Source organism: Mesoplodon densirostris, chromosome 19 (assembly GCF_025265405.1).
Source record: "Mesoplodon densirostris isolate mMesDen1 chromosome 19, mMesDen1 primary haplotype, whole genome shotgun sequence".
NCBI classification, from domain to species: Eukaryota; Metazoa; Chordata; class Mammalia; order Artiodactyla; family Ziphiidae; genus Mesoplodon; species Mesoplodon densirostris.
The window spans coordinates 14596985-14620070 of NC_082679.1; the positions used below are offsets into that span (position 1 = coordinate 14596985).

A 23086-nucleotide genomic window follows, 5' to 3' on the forward strand; every position below is an offset into this window, starting at 1 on the left:
ACTTTATTGTTATGCTTCCTAAGACTCTTTTTTTTTTTCTTTTTGGACGTGCCATGCGGCATGTGGGATCTTAATTCCCTGACCAGGGATCAAACCTTCACCCCCTGCAGGGAAAGTTTGGAGTCTTAACCACTGGACCACTAGGGAAGTCCCCCTAAGACTATTTTCATCTTAAGTAGTTATACTCCCCTCTCTCCAGTTTTTCAGTTTTTTCATTCAGTGTCTTTGTTGAAGACATTGAATCAATTATCCTGTAGATTTCTCCCATTTAGTTTTCTGATTGAGCAGAGTTTTGCTAAATGAGATCTGGATGTGCTTCAAGGGTATGACACTCCTGAAATTAGATAAAAAGAATTGTTTGTTTGTGCTAGGTATTCCCCCACCCACTGCCTTGGAGAGGGAGCATCCTTCCAACTTTGTTCTTTGGGTACTCTCTCTCAGTTCTAGGGTAACATATAGATTTTTCTTATATCTTATAATGGCTTTGGGGCCATTTTAAGGCCTTTGGCTTTTACTCTGCATTTGATGGAAACCATAGGAAGGTTCTGAGCAGATGAGTGATAAAAATCTAATTTACAGGGAATTCCCTGGTGGTCCAGTGGTTAGGACTCTGCACTTTCACTGCCAAGGGCGTGGGTTTGACCCCTAGTCGGGGAACTAACACCCCACAAGCCTGGTGCAGCTCGGCCAGAAAAAACCTAATTTACATATTCAAAAAGCACCCTGATGGCTGTGTGGAGAATAGATGTGGTAAGGTAGTCAGAGACTGGGGGCAGGAATGGAAGCAGGGAGATGAATGAGGAGGTTACTACAATAATTCAGAGGAAATAAGGTAGTGGACTTAAACAGAGGAGAAAGAGACAGTAGAAGTGAGGAGTATTGGGCAATTCTGGAGCTATTTGGAGGTAGAGCCATCGGGATTTGCTGATAGATGGGATGTGAATGTGACAGAAAGGAATCAAAGATGACTCCAAGGTTTTTGGCTTGACCAGGTGGAAAGCTGGAGGCACCATCAAGTTAGTTGGGGAAGATTAACAAGGGAGTTGGTACTAGGAGGAAGATTAGGAGTTCATGAGATCAGTTTTGGGCAAATTGAGATTGAGGTGCCTGTTAAACATTTAAGAGAAGATGTCTAGTAGGCAATTGGATATATAAGTCTGGAGTTCAGGAGACAGATTCGTACTGGAGTCATAAATTTGGCAATCACTGGTACATACATGATACTTAAATCCAAGAGACTGGATGAGATGACCAAGGGAGTGGATGTGGATAAGGAAGAGGAACAAGGATTGTAGCATGAGAAGCTCTAACATTAAGAGGTCAGGGAGAGGTCAGCATAGGAAACTGAGGAGCACTAATGGGTAGAAGGAAAATCAAGAAACCTATGGTGTCACGGAAACTAAGTGAAGAAAGCGTACCAAGGAGGAGGGAATGATCAATTGTGTCAAGTGCTGCTAACAGGTCAAGCAGAAAATAATTGAAAGTCAACCATTAGATTCAGCAAGATGAAGATTATTAGTAACCCTGACCAGAGCAGTTTTGGTAAAGTGATGGGTGCAAAAGTCTGATTAGACTGCTTTCAAAAGAGAACGCAAGAAAAGAAATTGGAAGCAGGAAATATAAATATTTTCTAGAAGTTTTGTTAGAAATGGGACAGTAGTTGATGAGAGAAGGGAAATAAATAAAAGCTGTGCGAGTTGTCTGTTTTCAAGGTGAGGGGATTGCTGGAGTCAAGAACTTGATAAATAGGGAATTCCCTGGCTGTCCAGTGGTTAGGACTCCGCGCTTACACTGCTGGCTGCGGTTCAATCCTTGGTGGGGGAACTAAGATCCCACAAGCCACACAGCCAAAAAAAAAAAAAAAAAAAAAGAGGGTGAGATCTAGTGCCCAATTGGAGAGACTAGAGTTAGATAAAAATATAGTTACTTCGGGCTTCCCTGGTGGCACAGTGGTTGAGAGTCCGCCTGCTGATGCAGGGGACACGGGTTCGTGCCCCCGTCCGGGAAGATCTCACATGCCGTGGAGCGGCTGGGCCCGTGAGCCATGGCCGCTGAGCCTGCGCATCCGGAGCCTGTGCTCCGCAACGGGAGAGGCCACAACAGGGAGAGGCCAGAACAGTGAGAGGCCCGCGTACTGCAAAAAAAAAAAAAAAAAAAAAAAAAAAAAAAAAAATATATATATATATATATATATATATATATAGTTATTTAGTTCAGCTGTGGGATGAGAGCATATATACATGGGCAAAGATGTAGATTGGTAGGTAGGTGGGTGAGTCTGTGTAGATTCTCTTGTGACAACTTCCATTTTCTCAGTGAAGTGAGAAGCAGGGTTTGTTAGTAGAGGGAAAGGGAATGGGAGCATGTGTTTGAAAAGTTGTGTATGGAGGTGAATGGAGTTAGAAAAACAAAAAACAGAGTGTTTGCTGGGAAGTGTTAAGAATGATTTGAGGTTCGGGCCAGGGTCCAGTTGGGCTACTTAGGGAGAGAAGTGACCACGCGGGGCCTGCTGGGAAAGCTCCCTCTCTCCCAGGATCTCCTGAGAGCTGACATCCACCTGCCACCTCCACAAAACACCAGGAACTACAGAAGACGTACACTGGGAACTAGTTTCCCAACATCGCGTATGTTAGGCGCTATAGTTCCCGTCTACCCCCAACACAGCCTCCACCGCCATCTATTGATACTTGTCGCAGGCCAACACTGGGCAAGTGCATTGGCCTGATGGGGAGGTAAAGTCCAAGGAGCTTCCCCGCGAGCATACTGGGAATTGTAGTCCCCAAGGAGAGGCATACTGGGAGCTTCAGTCCCCCCGCCTCTCCCTCCTCTACTATAGCCTGGGGACGCTGGGGAACAGGCTAGACAGAAGGGAAAGGCGGAACATACGGAACCTGGGACGGATGGTATTGGAAACTGCAGTTTCCCCAGCGCCGGACAGAGTTGCACACTGGAAAATCCAATCCTCTAGCCGCCTCGTCCCCAGGAGACGGAGAGAGAGGCCTAGCCTAGGAAGCGCTGCACGGACGCTGGGAAATGCAGTCCCGCCTCTCCGGCCCAAACTAGGAGTCCATTTGCCGTCGTGGGTGTTGTTCTGAGACCCCTGCCCGGAGGGACGAAGTCTCCCGCCCCGAGGGAGATCGCGCATTACTAGCCACCCTTTCACACGGTTCTTCCTGTCCCTCGCTTCTGGTGTCTCCGAACTGAAGAGGGGGAAATCCTTGAGACCCGTGGAGAAAGAAGGCAGAAGAGTGCCTGAGAGATCAAGAAAGCCCAAGGAAGGAAGCCGTCGAGCGGGAGGAGGCGAAGCGAGCCTCCCGAGGCTTCGGGTGTGGTAAGTGGAGTGTGGGGTGGAGCAGGGCCCTTGGGTCGGCGATGCCTGTCGCCAGCGCGGGCACGCGCGCTCCTCACTCCTGGTCTCCGCGCTAGGCCTAGTCCGCCCCCGTGCCCACACGCACGCGTAGTCGGTGGGTCTCGCGTGCTTTTCCGCCAAAATGCGGTCGTGGCGCTTCCGAACCCAAGTAGGGTGGCAGTGAGGCCCTCGCAGAGGGCTGGGCGGCGCGGAAGGGAGCGATTGCTGCGACTCAGACGTGCGTCCAGACCAACCCGCTCCATATATCGATTTCCTCAGGTCCTCTACACCGAAGGCAGAGACAAGAGGGAGGGGGCCGGGGCGCACTGTCTCAGCGCCTTCCAGTGGCCGCCCTGCCTGTTTGCCTCTGTGAGGGGTGGTGCAGTAAGAAGCCAGAGATATGTTTGGGTACTGTCTGCTCTGTTTCCTACCACCGGTGTTCTTATAAAAGGTTTTGCTTTGTGGCTTCATCAGGCCTGGGGGGGCTCGGGCACTGGCGTCGTACAAGGCTCGAGGAGCCCCTTTATAACCACAAAGGGGCAGCTGCGCACGCAGGCCGCTGATGCACGGCCTCTCTCTTAAAGGCCAGAGCCTCCCACACGCATCTCTGCAGACGGTGACAGTGGCGTAATAGCTAAGAACATGCCTGGACTCTGACTCTCTGGCCCTGCCACGTTCTAGCTGTGTGGCTGGAGGAAGGCATCACAGTACCTTAAAGTAGGGAAATGCGGGACCTCCAGTTAAGTTTGAATTTCAGTTAAAAGATGGATACTTTTTTTAGCATAAGAAAGTCCCAAATATTGTTTATCTGAAGTTCAAATTTTAACTGGGAATCAAATTCAAATATAATTGTATTTTATCTGGCAACCCTGATTTAAGGCATTATTGGAGCAGTGCATGAACAGACTTTAGAATAGTGCCTGGCATGTATAAACATGCAATAAAGGTGATATAAAACGGCCAAACTCCACATCACGTCCCAACACATTAGTGTCTTTAGTCATCTGGCTGTACTGTCTGAAATGGCCAGCCCTCAGAAAGCCACTCTGTCACACGAGGTCAGCTTACATGCCCCCTCCACCCCACTGCATGATAGCGACCCCACTCCTCTCTCACAAAGGGCCAGATCCTCCCTGCTTCCCAGCACTCCTCACATTCGTGTGAGGATTTTGAGGTTCTTAGCAATGTTGGTGCTGTATCACTGGACACAAGTGGGCCGGGGTCGGGGGGCTGAACCATTATGATGTTGGAGCTAGTGACACTCTTTCCACAGGAAGCTGTGAGTAGAGTCCGTCTCTTGTAGAATTAGGGGCATGTTATCTTCTGAGGAGGATAAAGGTGTGTGAGCTAGGAGGGAATATGGAGGGAATATAGAGGGAATGGGAAGCCTTTGATGTTATAGAATGTTAGTAACAGGTTCCCAACTTGGAGAATGTATATTGAGCGGCATTCTTCCCACTGAGCTCATTAAGATGTCTCACATATGTGAGAGAAGACTTTGTTCAGTCTGAGAAGTCTAAAGGAAAAAAGAAGACACTGAAGTGGCAGAACCTAGGATTATAAATGTAAGTCTATTTGATTCTCAAGTGTCGTTTTTCATCTCTCCTATTCTCCATCAATCGCAGCACACCCCTTCATTTCTCTCACAATAATAGCACCCTGAATTTATATTGTACTTTTTCATTATAAAACCTCTTGAATTTCATTATCTCATTTTACTTTTTAAAGGCTTTCATAGGGAAAAAGAGAGGGGCATTCCTCTCTGAGGCCAAGAGGGGTTAAAGGGAAATGCCTGACTCTCACGGCAAACCCGGTGAAATGTACTGTTAGCCCAGGATTATTATTATTATTATTATTTTGCCACGAGGCTTGCGGGATCTTAGTTCCCCCACCAGGGATTGAACCCAGCCCTGGAAGTGAAAGAGCTGAGTCCTAACCACTGGATCGCCAGGGAATTCCCTAGCCCAGGATTTAGACAGAAGTGTCGGGCATATTTCATTTCCCTAGCCAGAGCTCCAAGTCTTAAATAACCAGAGGAAACTTTAGGGAGTCTCTGAGATTGTGGGATCTGACCCTCATTTCTCTTCACATCAGCTTGATGTAGCAGCCCATCCTCTCTTTTCTGTATTTGCACTCTCCCTCCTGACATTTAAACATGTTTAATTATCTCATTTAAAACAATCCTTCTCTCCAGGGGCCAATCATTTGGTCTTCCCATGCATGTCCTTGAGAGTCATATGCAGGATTTTGGAAAGTTTAAAGTTTACTCGTGGTAGAAATTGAAGAGAGGTAGTAACTGTTGCTAGGTGGAAGAGAAATGCTTGGAATTGTTCAGCTAGGAATAGGAATCCCTAAGGCAGTCCTCCTTAGCACTCCAGTGCCATCCAAGAGCTGTTTGCTCTGGTCCTCAACAAGATAAGTACAGAAATTCAGAGAAAGTATTTAGTAATTTTTATAGCATTTTGACAGAGTAATCTTATGTCTATTGAACTTAATAATGAAAAATCTGGAGTTAAAAAAACTTACCTTGCCCCTATATTCTCTTCTACCTTTCTCCCTCTCTCTCACTTTCTCCCCTCCTCCCTCTCTCCCCATCATCCCCAAGCTTTTGAAGAGCTGCACTTAAGCTTCTTACTTTTCATTCAGTCCTCAGCTCCCTCCAATCTGACTTCAAGAATCACTCTTCTGTGATCCTATTCTCATGAAAGACACCAGTACCATTTACGAAATCCACTCTTTGGTTCATCTTACTTGACCTCTCTGTTATAATTGATTTACCTTCATGAAACTCTCCTGTGGTTTCTGAGAGAACATCCTGTCTTTCTATAGATGTTCTTCTCAGAGTGCTTCCCCATAATTATCTTGTTATCAAGTCTCCTTCCCATGCTGCGTATTCCCCTGTGGGCATACTCCTCCAGGGGCCTGGCTTCAGCTGTCCCTATAGGTTGATCATTTTCCTATTTGTTTCCAACCCAGACCTTTTCCTGATCTCCAGACCCACATATCCAGTTGTCTTCATTTAGATATTCCATAACCACCTCAACAAATCCAAAATCAAACTGACCTCCTCTCCTCCATACCTACTCTACTCTTTAGTCCATCTGAATGCACCAAATTTCATTCAGAGCCGAGCTCAGAAACCCACGAACCATTACAGACTTCTCTTTTTTTTTTTTTTTTTTTTTGCGGTATGTGGGCCTCGCGCTGTTGTGGCCTCTCCCGTTGCAGAGCACAGGCTCCGGACGCGAAGGCTCAACGGCCATGGCTCACGGGCCCAGCCGCTCCGCGGCATGTGGGATCCTCCCGGACCGGGGCACGAACCCGTGTCCCCTGCATCGGCAGGCGGGCTCACAACCACTGCGCCACCAGGGAAGCCCCAGACTTCTCTTTACCTGACTCTCCACCCCAACTAATCTTCAAGACCCATAGAGTCTAACCCCTAAGCATTTTATATTGCTCTCATAATTTGCTTTTCCTTTCCCACTGCTCTAAATTAGATTATATAAAGTTGTTTTTGGTGTTTCTCTAACACCTGCTCAGGATAAAAATTGAACTCCTTAGTATGGCACTTAACACTGACTCCCACCTATCTAGACATTTTTCTTCCCCTACCCTCTTGAACTTTGTGCTGTAAGAATATTTAACTCCTATGTAGTTTTTGGCATAAATCACACTTTAAGTGTCTGTGCCATTCTCTCCTCCTGGAATGCTTTAGTAAGCCTTATCTGCCTGGCAGGCCCCTCATGCTTCTCCCATGCTGAGTACCTGCATTTCCTCCCTAGAGTCTGTCCCATGCAGCTTCAGGTGCTCCATTACAGCAATTACCAAATTTTAACAATTGAAGTTCCTTGAGGACAGTGACTGATTTTGATCTTAGGACATCCAGTGGATAGCGAAATATATCTTATAAAGTAGACTCTCAACAAATATTTGTTGACTATTTTGGAATTAGCTTTTTTTGTTGTCATTGGCCGTGCACTGCACGGCTTGTGGGATCTTAGTTCCCCGACCAAGGACTGAACCCGGGCCCCGGCAGTGGAAACGTCAAGTCCTAACCACTGGACCACCAGGAAATTCCCTGTTTACAATTTAGAGAAGTTGCAGAAAAGTATAAATAATAGAGCAAATACTCATGACCCCACAGCTCCGAATTTCACATTTGAAATTCATCGTAATTAGTTTTTGGGTAATTATTCAGTGTCTGGATGCTTTCATCCAGACATAATATTTTAGCATAATATAATATTTTCAAGGTTCATCCATGTTGTAGCATGTACCAGTACTCCCTCCTTTTTATGGCTGAATAAAAAAATTTTTTTATTCATTCATCAGTTGATGGACATTTAGATTGTTTATACTTTTGGGCTATTATGAATAATGCTACTGTGAACACTTATATAAAAGTTTTTGAGTGAAGATATTTTAAAAACTAATTTTTAGAGCACTTTCAGTTTTATAACAAAAATGAGAGGAAGGTACAGAGATTTCCCATATATTCCCTGTCCCCACCTCTCCCTCAGTATCATCACTCACCAGAATGGTACATTTTTAATCAAGGAGGAACCTACAGATTGATACATCATAATCATCCAAAGTCCATGCCTTAGAGTTCACTCTTGGTGTGCATCCTACAGGTTTGGGCAAAGTATAATGGAATAATATTCCATTGTCTGGAGGTACTGCAGTTTATTTATTCATTTATCTATCAAAGGGTGTCTTCCAAGTTTTGACAATTTGGTTCCAATTTCTCCACATCCTTGCCAACACTTATTTTCCATTTTAAGAAAATTATAGCCATTCTAGTGGATGTTAGGTGATATCTCGTTGTTTTTTTTTTTTTTTTTTTTTTTTTTTTTTTTTTTTTTTGCGGTATGCGGGCCTCTCACTGTTGTGGCCTCCCCCGTTGATGAGCACAGGCTCCGGACGCGCAGGCTCAGCGGCCATGGCTCACGGGCCCAGCCGCTCCGCGGCACATGGGATCCTCCCAGACCGGGGCACGAACCCGTATCCCCCGCATCGGCAGGCGGACTCTCAACCACTTGCGCCACCAGGGAGGCCCTATCTCGTTGTTTTGATTTGCATTTCCCTAAAGACTAATGTTGTTGAGCATCTTTTCACGTGGGTATTGGCCATTTGTATTTCTTCTTTGGAGAAATGTCTTTTCAAATCCTTAGCCTATTATTATTATTATTTTTTTTTTTTGGTGGTACGCGGGCCTCTCACTGTTGTGGCCTCTCCCGTTGCGTAGCACAGGCTCCGGACGCGCAGGCTCAGCGGCCATGGCTCATGGGCCCAGCCACTCCACGGCATGTGGGATCTTCCTGGACCGGGGCACGAACCCGTGTCCCCTGCGTCAGCAGGCGGACTCTCAACCACTGCGCCACCAGGGAAGCCCTGATGCTAATATACTTTTAATAGAAAAAATTTTAAGTTAAAAAACACTGTTTCAAGATTACTGTTTCATTTTTAAATTATAAAACTGTACTTCTAGATGAATTCATTGCTTTTCATGGGAAAAAACCCAAAACTTTGAGTATCATTTTGGCAGCAGGCGGACTATCAACCACTGCGCCACCAGGGAAGCCCTGATGCTAATATACTTTTAATAGAAAAAATTTTAACTTAAAAAACACTGTTTTGGGCTTCCCTGGTGGCACAGTGGTTGAGAGTCCGCCTGCCGATGCAGGGGACACGGGTTCGTGCCCCAGTCCGGGAAGATCCCACATGCCGCGGAGCGGCTGGGCCCGTGAGCCATGGCCGCTGAGCCTGAGCGTCCAGAGCCTGTGCTCCGCAACGGGAGAGGCCACAACAGTGAGAGGCCCATGTACCGCAAAAAAAAACCAACAACAAAAAAACACTGTTTCAAGATTACTGTTTCATTTCTAAATTATAAAACTGTACTTCTAGATGAATTCATTGCTTTTCATGGGAAAAACCCAAAACTTTGAGTATCATTTTGGTTAATAATCAATAAGCTCTAATAATTTTATTTGTATTAATTGCTTCCTATACTGGCTTAGGATTTATGTTGTTATATTTCTAACTTTGTAGGTCAAATTCTTATTCATTGTTTTATCAGTCTTTTTTTGTTTTGTTTTGGTTTGGTTTTTTTTGCGGTACGCGGGCCTCTCACTGTTGTGGCCTCTCCCGTTGCGGAGCACAGGCTCCGGACGCACAGGCTCAGCGGCCATGGCTCACGTGTTTTATCAGTTTTATCAACTCCTACTAAGTGAGGGACTGAATAGTTCTGGGGATAAAGCAGTGAACAGAAAGTTCTGGTCTTCAGTTTTTATTTCATGCATGCATTGAAGAGTATTACATCTCCAAAGAGTAGAGGTTTGACAACATCCCAAAGCTGGTATATAGGCATTTTATTATTGTTCCTTTCTGAATAGCCCTAATTTCAATTTTAATTTTCTAATTGATTCAGGACTTATACCTGAGATTATCAATTTGCAAAAGGAGGTGATAAAATATTACCATGTAGATTAATAACTGTAAAATGAATCTCTACAATGGAGAGATCTAGCAGTCTCCACTATAACCAATCTAGCACCATTAATAGTAGGAAAATGCTTCTTAATGTACACAACATAAACTCAATTAAACCTCTTCATTTAACTTCAAATTTACTGGAACTATTAGAGACAGAAGAACAGGACAAATGGACCTACAATGAAGCAATTTTAAAAATCCAGAACATGAGACATTCTGTAAGATAACTTTCCTGTACTTTTCAAAAATCCAAAGTAAGGAAAACATGGTGGGGATGCTGTTCTAAAACAGGAAATTGGCAAAATTTTTGTAATGAACTAGACAGTAAATATTTAGGCTTTGTGGGTCATACAGCCTATTGCAACTATTCAGCTCTGCCAAAGAAATACCAAAGCAACCATAGACAGTATTTAAACGAATGAACATGTCAGTGCTCTCATAAACCTCCTGTTTTAAATCCTCTCATGATTTTTACATTTTACTAGAGTTTGTCCAGAAAAAAATTATTTAAAACTCAACAAGGCATAAGGAATTACACAAAGCTAAATTCATTACATCCATATGGACTTGATCTCATAATGATACAAATAATAATACTAATAATAATACGCTAATAATAATACCAATGATAATACTAAAAATAGTATCTAATGCTTACTGAATAAACACTATGTTTAAGATAGCTTTCCAAGTTTTTTATATTCCAATAACAGCACTATAAGGTAGGTATTATTATCATCATTTACAAATGACTCCCACAGGGATAGATATCTTGCATGCAGGCTGTAAAGAATCAAATGGCAATCATGACAGTTTTTTCACATTTGTGAGGTTAACAGGGGTTTTCTGTGGTATTAGTTTTTTCAAATGTAATAATAACTGACGAGGGTTATAGAGCTTTTATACATAGAGCATAAAAAACAAGGGCATTTCCACATTCTGTGAATTTTCCCCCATTATGAATATTCTGATAATCCATAAATAGAGAAATACTAGTAAAGGCCTTCCTATGTTACATAAAAATACACCATAAATTTCTGAATCTGAACAACATTTGGGTCATAACTAAAAAATATGAAACATTATTTACATTCTGAGGGGTTCTCACCAGTATAAATTATTTAATGCCTTATAAGAATCGAACCATATCTAAAAGCTTTCCCATGTTCTTTTCATTCAAAATTTTTCCCAGTGTTATAAATGTATGGATGTACTATACATTCTCTACTGCATATATATGCTTTTCTACAGTCCTTAAATTCATAAGTTTTCTCTCCAGTATGAATTTTCTGATGTACTTTAAGGCTTGAACTAAGCCTAAAAGACTTACCGCATTTGTTACATTCAAAAGGTCTCTCACCACTGTGAATACTCTGATGTCCAGTAAGTCATCCATACACACTAAAGGCCTTCCCTCATGCCTTACATTCATAGGGTTTCTCACCAGTGTGAATTCTATGATGTATTTTAAGGCTTTCAACATGACTAAAGGCCTTGCAACATTCTTTACACTCACATGGTTTCTCACCAGTATGAATTCTCTCATGCCTGTCAAGGTTTGAGGTGCGACTAAAGGCCTTCCCACAGTCTTTACATTCATAAGTCTTCTCACCAGTATGAATTCTCTGATGCATTCTTAGGCTTCCACCATGAATAAAGGCCTTCCCACATTCTTTACACTTATAGGGTTTCTCACCAGTATGAATTCTCTCATTAGAATAAGTGCTGAAGCATAACTAAAGGCCTTCCCACATTCATTACATTCATAGAGTTTCACGACAATATGTATTCGCTGATGTGGAATGAGTTGATAGCCAGAACTAAATGTCATCCCACATTCCTTACATTTATAGGGCTTCTCCCCAGAATGAATTCTCTCATGTTGAACAAGATTTGAGGCATGACTAACGGCCTTCCCACATTCCTTACATTTGAAACCCTTGTAACAAACCCTTGTTTGTTACAAGGGTTTCTTGCCAGTATGCATTCTATGATATACTCTAAGATCTATACCACGACTAAAGATCATCCCACATTCACGGCATCCGTAAGGTTTTTCACCAGTATGAACTCTACCATGTTGCACAACATGAGAGGCTTGACTAAAGGCCTTCCCACATTCCTTACATTCATAGGGTTTCTCACCAGTATGAATTCTCTGATGTGTTCTAATTCTTCTACCTTGACTAAAGGCCTTTCCACATTCATTACACACATAAGATTTCTCACCAGTATGAACTCTGCCATGTTGAGTAAGATGTGAGGCACAACTAAAGGCCCTCCCACATTCTTCACATTCATAGGGTTTCTCCCCAGTATGAATTCTCTGATGAACTCTAAGTTCTATCCTATGACTAAAAGTCCTTCCACATTCCTCACATTTATAGGGTTTTTCACCAGTATGAATTCTCTGATGTCAGAAAGTTGGATGCATGATTACAGGCCTTTCCACACTGCTTACATTCATAAGGCTTCTCACCAGTATGAATTCTCTGATGTACTGTAAGGTCTATGTGTTGACTAAAGGCCTTCCCACATTTGTCACATTCATAGGGTTTCTCACCAGTATGAATTTTCTGATGTAGAGAAAGAGATTAATATTTTTATAAATGTGTACATTTTCATAGCTGATTATTTCATACCTTGACTTCAAATCTGAAAGAAATGAGAAAAACATTTTGTTTTCCTTGACAAAGAACAGTGTATATTCTATAGTACCTTCTTTTAAATTAAAAATATCACTCATTAGGACTTCCCTGGTGGTGCAGTGGTTAAGAATCTGACTGCCAATGCAGGGGACATGGGTTCGAGCCCTGGTCTGGGAAGATCTCACATGCTGCTGAGCAACTAAGCCCACGCACCACAACTACTGAGCCCATGCACTGCAACTACTGAAGCCCGCATGCCCTAGGGCCTGTGCTCCACAACAAGAAAAGCCACCATAATGAGAAGCCCACGCTCTTCAACGAAGAGTAGCCCCCACTTGCCACAGCTAGAGAAAGCCCATGCGCAGGAACGAAGACCCAAAGCAACCAAAATAAAAAAATAAAAAAAAAATTTTTAATCACTCATTAGAGATGAATACTTTAGACAACTCTAAAATAAGCTATACAGTTTGTAAGAGTTACTGACACTTTCTCCATAACTCATTTATCACACTTTACTAAAGTGATTTAATATACTCTTTCCTGCATCAGTTTCCATCGAAGACTTACAGAGGTATGACTGGCCAAAACTGTGAAGACAGCAGCAAAAAAACGATTGTGATAAATGGTAACAATACAATGGAAAGCAATGAGTCCAAAATGATACAAGAGAAAATAAGTGAAAAAAATCATCTTCATCATCAAATAACTCCTTAACTGACGAAGTTCTAGTAGCATCATGGTGATGTAAACTTCTTATAGTTGATCTCCCTCTCTGATATCAATTAAAAATGCTTGACAAAAAAAAATCAAACACCTCAGGTCCATAAATTAAACAAAAAAGGGCTTGTGGAGGGGAGTGAAAACCTTAAAAAACGACCTACATAAGGCTGAGTTTCTTGCCACCTTCGCTACCACTCATAGCCTTGCCAGACGGGTATATTGGGGCAAAAATGAGCTGTCAAAGCCCCAACATATTTCCTGCTACAAGAATCATGGCAAGGAACACTACCAAACTGGAAAGTTAGAGAGGAACCCTAGAAAGGAAACATTCGGAGAAGGAGATTCCCTAATTTTGGGTGGAAACAAGTACAAATCTTAGCCTAAACATGAATCACATATGCATGAGAAGGACACAAACGAGTACAGCAAAGCCTTAGAGAACCAGAGAATTACACTACTTCCCATAAACAGCAGGACAGAACGTGTAATCTAAATTTTATTGCTTCAATTCCTTGCTAAAGTAAAAATATCAACATATCAACACAACATAGCACTCAAAATGTCCATGAAACAATTTAAAACTATTAATTGTAAAAAGAACAAAAAAAGTGATCCCCTCTCAAGGTAAAAGATAAACTGCAGATGCTGAGACAACCCAGATGTTGTAATTATCAGACAAAGATATAAAAGCAGTTATTTTAGCTATACTCTAAGAGATTAAAAAAGTTTTTAAAAACCACACATTTGAGGGCTTACCTGGTGGCACAGTGGTTGGGAATCCACCTGCCGATGCAGGGGACACGGGTTCGTGCCCCGGTCCGGGAGGATCCCGCATGCCGCGGAGCGGCTGGGCCCGTGAGCCATGGCTGCTGAGCCTGCGCGTCCGGAGCCTGTGCTCCACAACGGGAGAGGCCACAGCAGTGAGAGGCCCGCGTACTGGAAAAAAAAAAAAAGCTCACATTTGAAATTATTGATAAGAAATATAGCCAGAGAAAAAGAAACCACCTAAAGGAAAAAATTAAAATTGTAGAACTGAAATATATAATTTCTAAAATTGCTGGATGAGCTTACAGCAGAATGGAAATGACAGAGGAAAAGGTAAACATGATAGATGTATAGAAGTTATTCAAGTTGAAACTCATCAACAGTACAGGTTAAAATTTTTATAACAGAGCTTCAGGGACTTGTGGTAATATACCTAAAAATGTGATTAGAATCTGAAAAGGAAAGGGACAGACTGAGGCAAAAAACTGTCCGATTGAAAAAACAACAACAACACTACTAAAGGCATTTATTTAGGCTTCTGGAAAATGATACAAAAGAGAACCCTGAATCTTCAGGAATGAAAGATGGCATCATGAAACGTAAATATCTAGGTAAATACATGAAATCATTTATTTCCCAATTAAGTTATTTCAGATATATTTGACTCTTGAAAGCAAAGCTTATAACAGCCTGGTAGTGTTTTCAGTATGTGTAGATATGATAAACATGACAATTATAAAGGGAAAGGTAAATATAAACATATTGAAGATACAAGGTTTGTTCATTTTACAAGAAATGATACAATATGTGTAAAAACAGATTGTGAAAGCTTAAGTATATTGTATACTGTAACCCCTATAACATACACTAAAACAAATATTCAAAGAGAAATAGCCAAAATACCAACAAAAAAACTAAAATAAATACTAAAGAAGTATTTAAATACTCCAGTACAAGGCAGGAAATGGGAAACAGAAAACCTAAAACAAAGGAAGATAGGACATTAGGAAGATAGTGGACTAGGAAGATATAGCCCTTGTTCTCCCCAAGAGACCCTGAATTAACAGCATTATATGTACCAAAATACTTTTGTGAAAACTCTAAAAACTAGGTAAGGGGCTCCAGCACCCAGATAAGCACATAAACAAGAGAAGAGACAGCCAAGAAGGTTAAAAGTTGGTGACAGTTTGCTTGCCCTAGCCCCTCTTGCCACCCAGTATAATGAGGTGTGATGGGGAGAATAGCTACTCCTAATTTCTGGCTCCTTCCTCAGGATAGGAAAGAAGTGAAAGTTGTGTCCAACATTCTGACTTCTCTAGAGGCTGCCCAAGGGACTGGTTTTCTGTCTCATCTGGCTTGGACTGCTGATGAGAATGGTGGCATATCAGATTGGAGGCAACTGAAAACACAGGTGAGCACTGCAGTGTGCTAAAGCAGCAGAGAATATACATTTCTACAGGCAGGCACCAGGAGAAGCAAAATATTAAGGGTAGAGGAATACAGCAGAAACTGAAAGGTCCTCAGAAGAAACAGGAAATTAAGATAGTTAAAAGCAGCCATTTATACTAAAATAAAAGCATACACACAACCCCAAAGAAGATGCATCCCAAGAAAAGGTTTGAAAGGTTCCAGAACCCCTGGCTGGGCTTACTGGTGAAGGTAGTAAGCCAGTCTGTAAAGAGTGGGAGAGGCAGCTATTTCTACAAAGCCAAAATCTCAATGAAAAATCACAAGGGATACAGAGAAACAGGGAAATACAGTCCAATCAAAGGATCAAAACAAAGCTCCAGAAACCAACTCTAAAGAAAAGCAGACCTGCGAAGTTCCTGAAAAATAATTTTAAATGATGTGTTTTTTTTGTTTTTTTGTTTTTTTGCGGTATGCGGGCCTCTCACTGTTGTGGCCTCTCCCGTTGCGGAGCACAGGCTCCAGATGCGCAGGCTCAGCAGCCATGGCTCACGGGCCCAGCCGCTCTGTGGCATGTGGGATCCTCCCGGACCGGGGCACGAACCCGCGTCCCCTGCATCGGCAGGTGGACTCTCAACCACTGCGCCACCAGGGAAGCCCTTGAGCTTCCTATTTAAAATGTTTTCTTTGGGAAAATAAAATTCTTCTTAATAAAATCATTATTAACGAGAGAGAGAGAGAGAGAGAGAGAGAGAGAGAGAGAGAGAGAGATTATCAGACAGGAAAAGAAAATGTGTGCCCTTTCTCAGTTCTCAGCAGATAGATGTTTAAATATATGTTTATAATGCTGAACAGGGTTTTTCTCATTCTCTGTGGTTGCTGGGGCTGAGGAAGGAGGGATAGAGATATATATAATTAGGATGTGAAAAAATGCAGAATCTAACAAATGAATGAATCTTATTCTTCAGCATAACATGGGGATTTATATTAAAAATCTTTATTTTCTGTTATAATAACTATCTTTGGAAATATTGTTTGTATTTGCATCATACCTGGAATTAGAAATTAGTGCCACTGGGACTTCCCTGGTGGTCCAGAGGTTAAGGCTCCACACTCCTAATGCAGGGGGCCTGGGTTCAATCCCTGGTCAGGGAACTAGATCCTGCATGCAACAATTAAGAGCCTGCATGCCGCAACTAAAAGATCCCACATGCCGCAATGAAGATCCCATGTGCTGCAACTAAGACCTGGCGCAGCCAAATAAATAAGTAAATTTAAAAAAAAAAAGAAAGAAAGAAATTAGTGCCATTTTCTCTGAAAGTAACTTTAAATCCCTAAATTATTAATTCTGAAAGGATGTCTTATTTAGTAATTTGGTGCCACAAATAATTAAATTTTAAATAAAATTCCTAATCTCTAAAATGTGAAAACACAATGTTTTTCAAACAAGGAGACCCTCAGCACTTCCTTTTCCCTAATGCAGAGGTATAAGGAAATCTATGACTGGGTTAGATTTTTTTTTTCAAACTAAGAATAGGACTCAGTCTCCTTTATTTGATCAATTATTTTGCCAAAACAAAACTACATGGAAATGTTCACACATAAAAAGCTAGAAACAGGGACTTCCCTGGTAGCACAGTGGTTAAGAATCCGCCTGCCAATGCAGGGGATACGGGTTCCATCCCTGGTCCGGGAAGACCCCACATGCTGCGAAGCAACTAAGCCCGTGCACCACAACTACTGAGCCTGCACTCTAGGGCCCATGTGCCACAACTACTGAGCTCACGTGCCGCAACTACTGAAGCCCCCGCGCCTAGAGCCGGTGCTCCGAATCTCGCGCCGCGCACTGCAACAAAGAGTAGCCCCCGCTCGCCACAACTAGAGAAAGCCCGCGCACAGCAATGAAGACCCAACGCAGCCAAAAAAACAAACAAAAAAAACAAAAAACATATACACCAAAATATTAAAAGTGATTATTTCCAGGCAGTGGGAATAAGAGGTATTCTTAATTTCTTCTTCCTAATTTCTTAGGAAATTAAATTTTTGGTAATAAGTCTGCATTAATTCCATCATCATAAATAAAACATAAAGATATTTCAAAGTATTCAAAATATTTTAAGTCATTATTATGGCAGAGGCTATATTTTCATCATTTAAAAAAGTCTATAAATAGCAGGCCTGCCATGAAGTATTGCTATGACTGAAACAACTACCACTTACCTATTCTTTTTTTTTTTTTTTTTTTTTTTTCTTTTTGCGGTATGCGGGCCTCTCACTGTTGTGGCCTCTCCCGTTGCAGAGCACAGGCTCCGGATGCGCAGGCCCAGCGGCCATGGCTCACGGGCCCAGCCGCTCCGCGGCATATGGGATCCTCCCAGACCGGGGCACGAACCCGTATCCCCTGCATCGGCAGGCGGACTCTTAACCACTGCGCCACCAGGGAGGCCCACTTACCTATTCTTGAATATCCTTTCGCTGTATCACACTGATATAACCAGATACATATCACTATAAAGATTTTTCCACTACAAGAAAGGGAAATAGCCTTTGCAGATTAGGGTTGTATGCAAAATGGGCAGAAAAGTTTTGAATACACAGAAGGTGTTCAATAAATGACTATGCACTTTCTATTCTCTTCTGAATAACCTATTAAAATATCATTTTGGATACAATCCTTGCAAAAGGGTTTTACAAAATTCTGTTTTAAAAAATGAACGCCATAGGGCTTCCCTGGTGGCGCAGTGGTTGAGAGTCCGCCTGCTGATGCGGGGGACACGGGTTCGTGCCCCGGTCCGGGAGGATCCCACATGCCACGGAGCGGCTGGGCCCGTGAGCCATGGCCGCTGAGCCTGCGCGTCCGGAGCCTGTGCTCCGCAACGGGAGAGGCCACAACAGTGAGAGGCCCGCGTATCACCAAAAAAAAAAAAAAAAAAAAAAATGAACGCCATATATAATTTTAAATTTTCTTGGGTACTATTATGTACAACTATGATTAACATTAGATCATGGCCATTTTTCCTTACCATGACTAATTTTTATAAACAGAAATTTTATTATCTACATAATATTTTCTCATGGATGTCATGTGGGTTTCTTAATCATTCTCATTATCCTGGCCACTAATTTTTTTTTTATTGGCATATAATTGCTTTACAATGTTGTGTTAGTTTCTGCTGTTTGGCCACTAATTTTGTACAAAACTGTCCCAAGGTATAACAATTTTTGATTCTAGATAAAAACCCAGGTCTAAATCTTTTGACTTGCGTACACCTTTGAAGAATGGAAATGTACAAATATACAGCGATTATCTATAAAATTTCGGGGGTTGTGGTCCCCTCTACACCCATAAGTACAGACAAAGGAACCCTGGTTAAGAACTCCTGTTCTGGACACTTGAATTCTGGCTCAGTCGCTTTATTTGCAAGCACAAGACACAATTAACCTCACATTTTCGTTACTTCTTATCTACTGAAACCTGCAGGGGAATAATCAGTCACCACAACGCTGAGCGTGTATTAAAATACACCCTCCGTGGCTGCATCCGCTGTGACCTCATACATAAAACCGAAATTAAGTAAGAAGAGGGCGTTCACAGTAGGTTCCTGACGTCAGAGCTCAAGAAACGCTGTCATCCTCAAATATACAAATGAACTTCAGAGGACTCCTAGGAACAACAATCCCAGGAAGGAATCCCATTCTTGGAGTCTCTCTATCCATTCGTTTCTAGAATCCTGACTCAGGGGCAATCCCTAATCTAAAATTCCCATCCTAAAAGCCATTCTGTACCTTCTTACCAAAAACCTTCATCGAGGGCTTAGCATGTGGTTTCCCCCTTGGAGTCATTTCTCCGTGGCAGTCGTATGTGCCCGACAGGAGGGTGGAGGAAGCAGCAAAGAACCTAGGGCCATGGGTCTCTGAGACATTCCCCACAAATCCGCCGCAACCCACGCTCACATAAAGGACACTCATCTTACGTCCCCGTCATGCAAGGATAACCACGCACCTCTCAGTCTCACTAGGGGACTCACCGCCCGGCACCACCCCGCGGCCCTTCGCACGGAACACGGCGTCTCACAAACATGCACGCTTCCCGATTTTCTCCCAGGGCTGCAACCACCGTCCCCGCTGCTCAAGCGCCCACAGCCCCGAGGGGGCGGGCGGACTCGCAAGGCTGCACTCCGAAAGTCCACGCTTTGAGCGCCTACCGCAATCCCACCCTCACCGCCACTCAGCGTCCCCCACGGGCTCGGGCTACGTCTGCACAGTCGTTTCCGCGGCGACCCACGCCGGTTTCTTCCTCGGACGGGTGCCACTCGCGCAGCGCGCAACAAGGGACACAGAAAAAAGGCCCGAAGTCGAAGACACCTCGTCGACTGTGGGAGGTACAGTACAGGGTAGCAAAATTCCTAAAGCAAAGCTGCCGCCCTGGCCCGGCCGAGAGACTGCTGGGAGTGACTTCCGGACTGCGCGTGCGCAGCACAGATCTAGGGCCACTGGAGGCCTGACCCCAGGCTGAGGGCGAGCTCACTGGTTCCCACGGCCAGGGGAAGGCTAGTCCTGGTGGCACCGCACCAGCGAATTGTGAGGAGGGGACGGTGGAGCTCTTATTTTCCGAGGGCTCAGGCCTGTGTGTGAGGGTTCATCCTGTTGAGTCAGTGATGTGACCCCCCCCCCCCCAGGGTTATGGAGCACTTGACAGGTGAGCACCTGAACTTGGGTTTATAATCTAACCATGCTGTATGTTTGTGTATGTATTTGTGTGTGTATGCATGTTGGGGTGTATGTATCTTTCCTAAAATTCCCATTACACCTGAAATCACAGGTGCTTACTGTATTTCCATTTGAGGGTCGACGCTTCTGAGATCAAAACAGGTACAAAGTTATACTGTTTAGTGGCAAAGCCATGTTTCCAGGTTGGGATAAGCTGGATAAAGTGAGACTCTACCGTGTAATGTATTCTCATTGTAGAAAAGGAGAGAGTGAGTTTGGGTCCTTTTTAAGGTCACCGACTGTAGGAAATCTTAGAAATTTAGGAAAATAAATACTTTTTCACATTTCACAATATTATGCCCACCAGAAACTTTTTGTTACAGTAAAAATTTTCATCCCCCTGTTGTTTTATGCATGGGTGGGCTTGACTACCTAAAAGCCCATAGATGGAGAAACGTCTTTAATTTGTATTCCTGGTCATGAGATCCCATTGAAAAATATCTCACTTCTTAGGCGTGTGACAGTAATATAAATTGTGGACACAGACTTAAAATTTGGGAAGGTGTTATCAGCAGAATCAAGGTTACATCCATATGTATTTAGATTCATGAGGAAGTTGAGCAAATGGGAAATATAAAGTCAATCATCAAAGAATGTCCATATTTTAGTTGTCACCACTATTATGTATTTGAAATATGTAATGCATAACAATTCAAAAGGCATAAAAATGTTTAAATAAAAGATAAGCAACATTTCCTTACATGTATCCCAGTCATACATCAGCTCACCTTAAAGTCAACAACAATTTGATTTTGGTGTGTATCCTTCTGGAGAAGTTATTATCATATACAAATATGTACTTTCTATATATATGTATGTAATGGTTAGGGGTTTGAGACCCTGTGAGGCTCAAATATATTAAGACAACACATGAAAATCGAGGCCTTACAATACAGGAGAAAGAAGGAAGCAACATGAAATATTTGTTCTTTAGTGATTTTATTATAAAAATTAATATTACAGTAGTCCCCCCTTATCCTCTGGGGAGATGTTCCAAGACCCCCAGTAGATGCCTGAAACCATGAACAGTACTGAACCCTATATATACTATGTTTTTTTCTATATCTATGATAAAGTTTATAAATTAAGCTCAGTAAGAGATTAACAGCAATAACATAATAAAATAGAGCAATTATAACAATATACTGTAATAAAAGTTATGTAAATGTGGTCTTTCTCTCTCTCGAAATATCTTATTGTAGAAGTTTAATGCCTTTTCCATATTAACTAAGCGCTTATCATGCACTGTTGCTGTAATGTTTGTCTGTCTGCAGCGTCTGTGTCTCCATTTTCCTTTCGGTTCAGTCTCTGTCTTTGAGGTGCAACAACAAAACTAGCATGAATTTCTTTTTCCTTCTTCACAGTTTCATGCGTGGAAAATTTGTCCATATTACAGATCTTAGCAACCTCAGAATATGATTTTATTTCTCTCCTTATTATGTGGAGAATTTTCATCTTTTCACTTGAAAGCAGCACTTTGTGGTATATCTGAATTGCCAGCATTATTACTCTTGCATTTTGGGGCCATTATTAAGTAAAATAAAGGTTACTTAATACTTGAACACAAGCACTGTGATACGGTGACTCTCGATTCGAGATGGCTACAAAGTGTCTTAACAGGCAGGGTACTCTGGACAAAGGGATGATTCGTATCCAGACTAGGTCAGAGCAGGTGGTGTGAAATTTCATCACGCTACTCAGAATGGCACACAATTTAAGACATGAATTGTCTATTTCTGAAGATTTCCATTTATTATTTCACAATACATGTGACCATGGAAAGCGCCACCACTCTGAAGGGGGGAATACTGTATCTCAAAATGTGGACATAAAAAACAGGGAGAGACTAATCATTCATAATACACCTGTACAATAAAAACCAATACAAATATTTTAATGTTTTTTCCAATATTTTTATTGTGATAAAATACACATATAAAATTTACCATCTTAACCATTTTTAGAGCACAGATCCCTGAAATTAACCAAGCCTTCAGTTGTAAGTTGCATGCCTTTAAATAGACTCCAGTTCCAAAATCATTACATCCAGACAGATTCTGCAGTGCAACTGTTGTCTACGTGGAGAGACAGATTCCTGATGTTTCTACTATATCATCTTCCCAGAATTTTCTAGTATGTGTGTTCTACGGATTTTTTGGTGTGCATTTTGAAGCACAAGTACTTAGTATGTAATATCTCCCGCTTTGCCCCTTAGTATCATAGGAAAAAAAACCCAAGCAAACAAAAACAAACAAAACTTTCTCATTAAAAAAAGCACATTGGGCTTCCCTGGTGACGCAGTGGTTGAGAGTCCCCCTGCCCATGCAGGGGACACAGGTTCTTGCCCCGGTCCGGGAGGATCCCACATGCCCTGGAGCGGCTGGGCCCGTGAGCCATGGCCGCTGAGCCTGCACGCCCGGAGCCTGTGCTCTGCAACGGGAGAGGCCACAACAGTGAGAGGCCCGCGTACCGCAAAAAAAAAAAAAAAAAAAAAAGCACATTAACAAACATTTAATGGCTGAATAATTATATTAGGGGTGTTTCATTATTTATTTAACAATCCCAATCTTTGGGGCATTTAGTTGTTTCCAATATTATGTAGTTGTAAACAATGCTGATATTAATATATATTTATACAGAAGACTTCTGCATATTTTGGACTACTTTCTTATGATAGATTGGTAAGATAAAATGACCAAATAATTTTTTTAATGACTCCTAATTAAAATTTCCACCAGAACTATAAAAATTCTGAGTTCAGCTGTGCTACCATAACTAATTACTATTTTTTTTAAGAATAATTTTGGAGCTCTAGTCTTGAAATGCAATCACAATGGGAATCATTGCAGGAGAGAACACCTGGGGTATAGAGGTTTCAAGAACTCTACTCAAAGCTAAAGAGAAGCCCACTCCTTTCTTATTTTATGCCAAT

General features: G+C 42.3%; 1 protein-coding gene across 1 annotated transcript in view; it reads right to left on the reverse strand.

Moving 5' to 3' along the window:
- Positions 1-3260: 3260 nt before the first annotated feature.
- LOC132479593 (zinc finger protein 420-like) overlaps positions 3261-23086 on the reverse strand; it is a 41987-nt gene continuing 22161 nt past the window's right edge. Inside the window, 5 exon segments of the mRNA XM_060083133.1 lie at positions 3261-3320; positions 3452-3633; positions 3781-3870; positions 11094-11551; positions 11830-12259. Coding sequence (XP_059939116.1) covers positions 3261-3320; positions 3452-3633; positions 3781-3870; positions 11094-11551; positions 11830-12259 — 1220 coding nt within the window.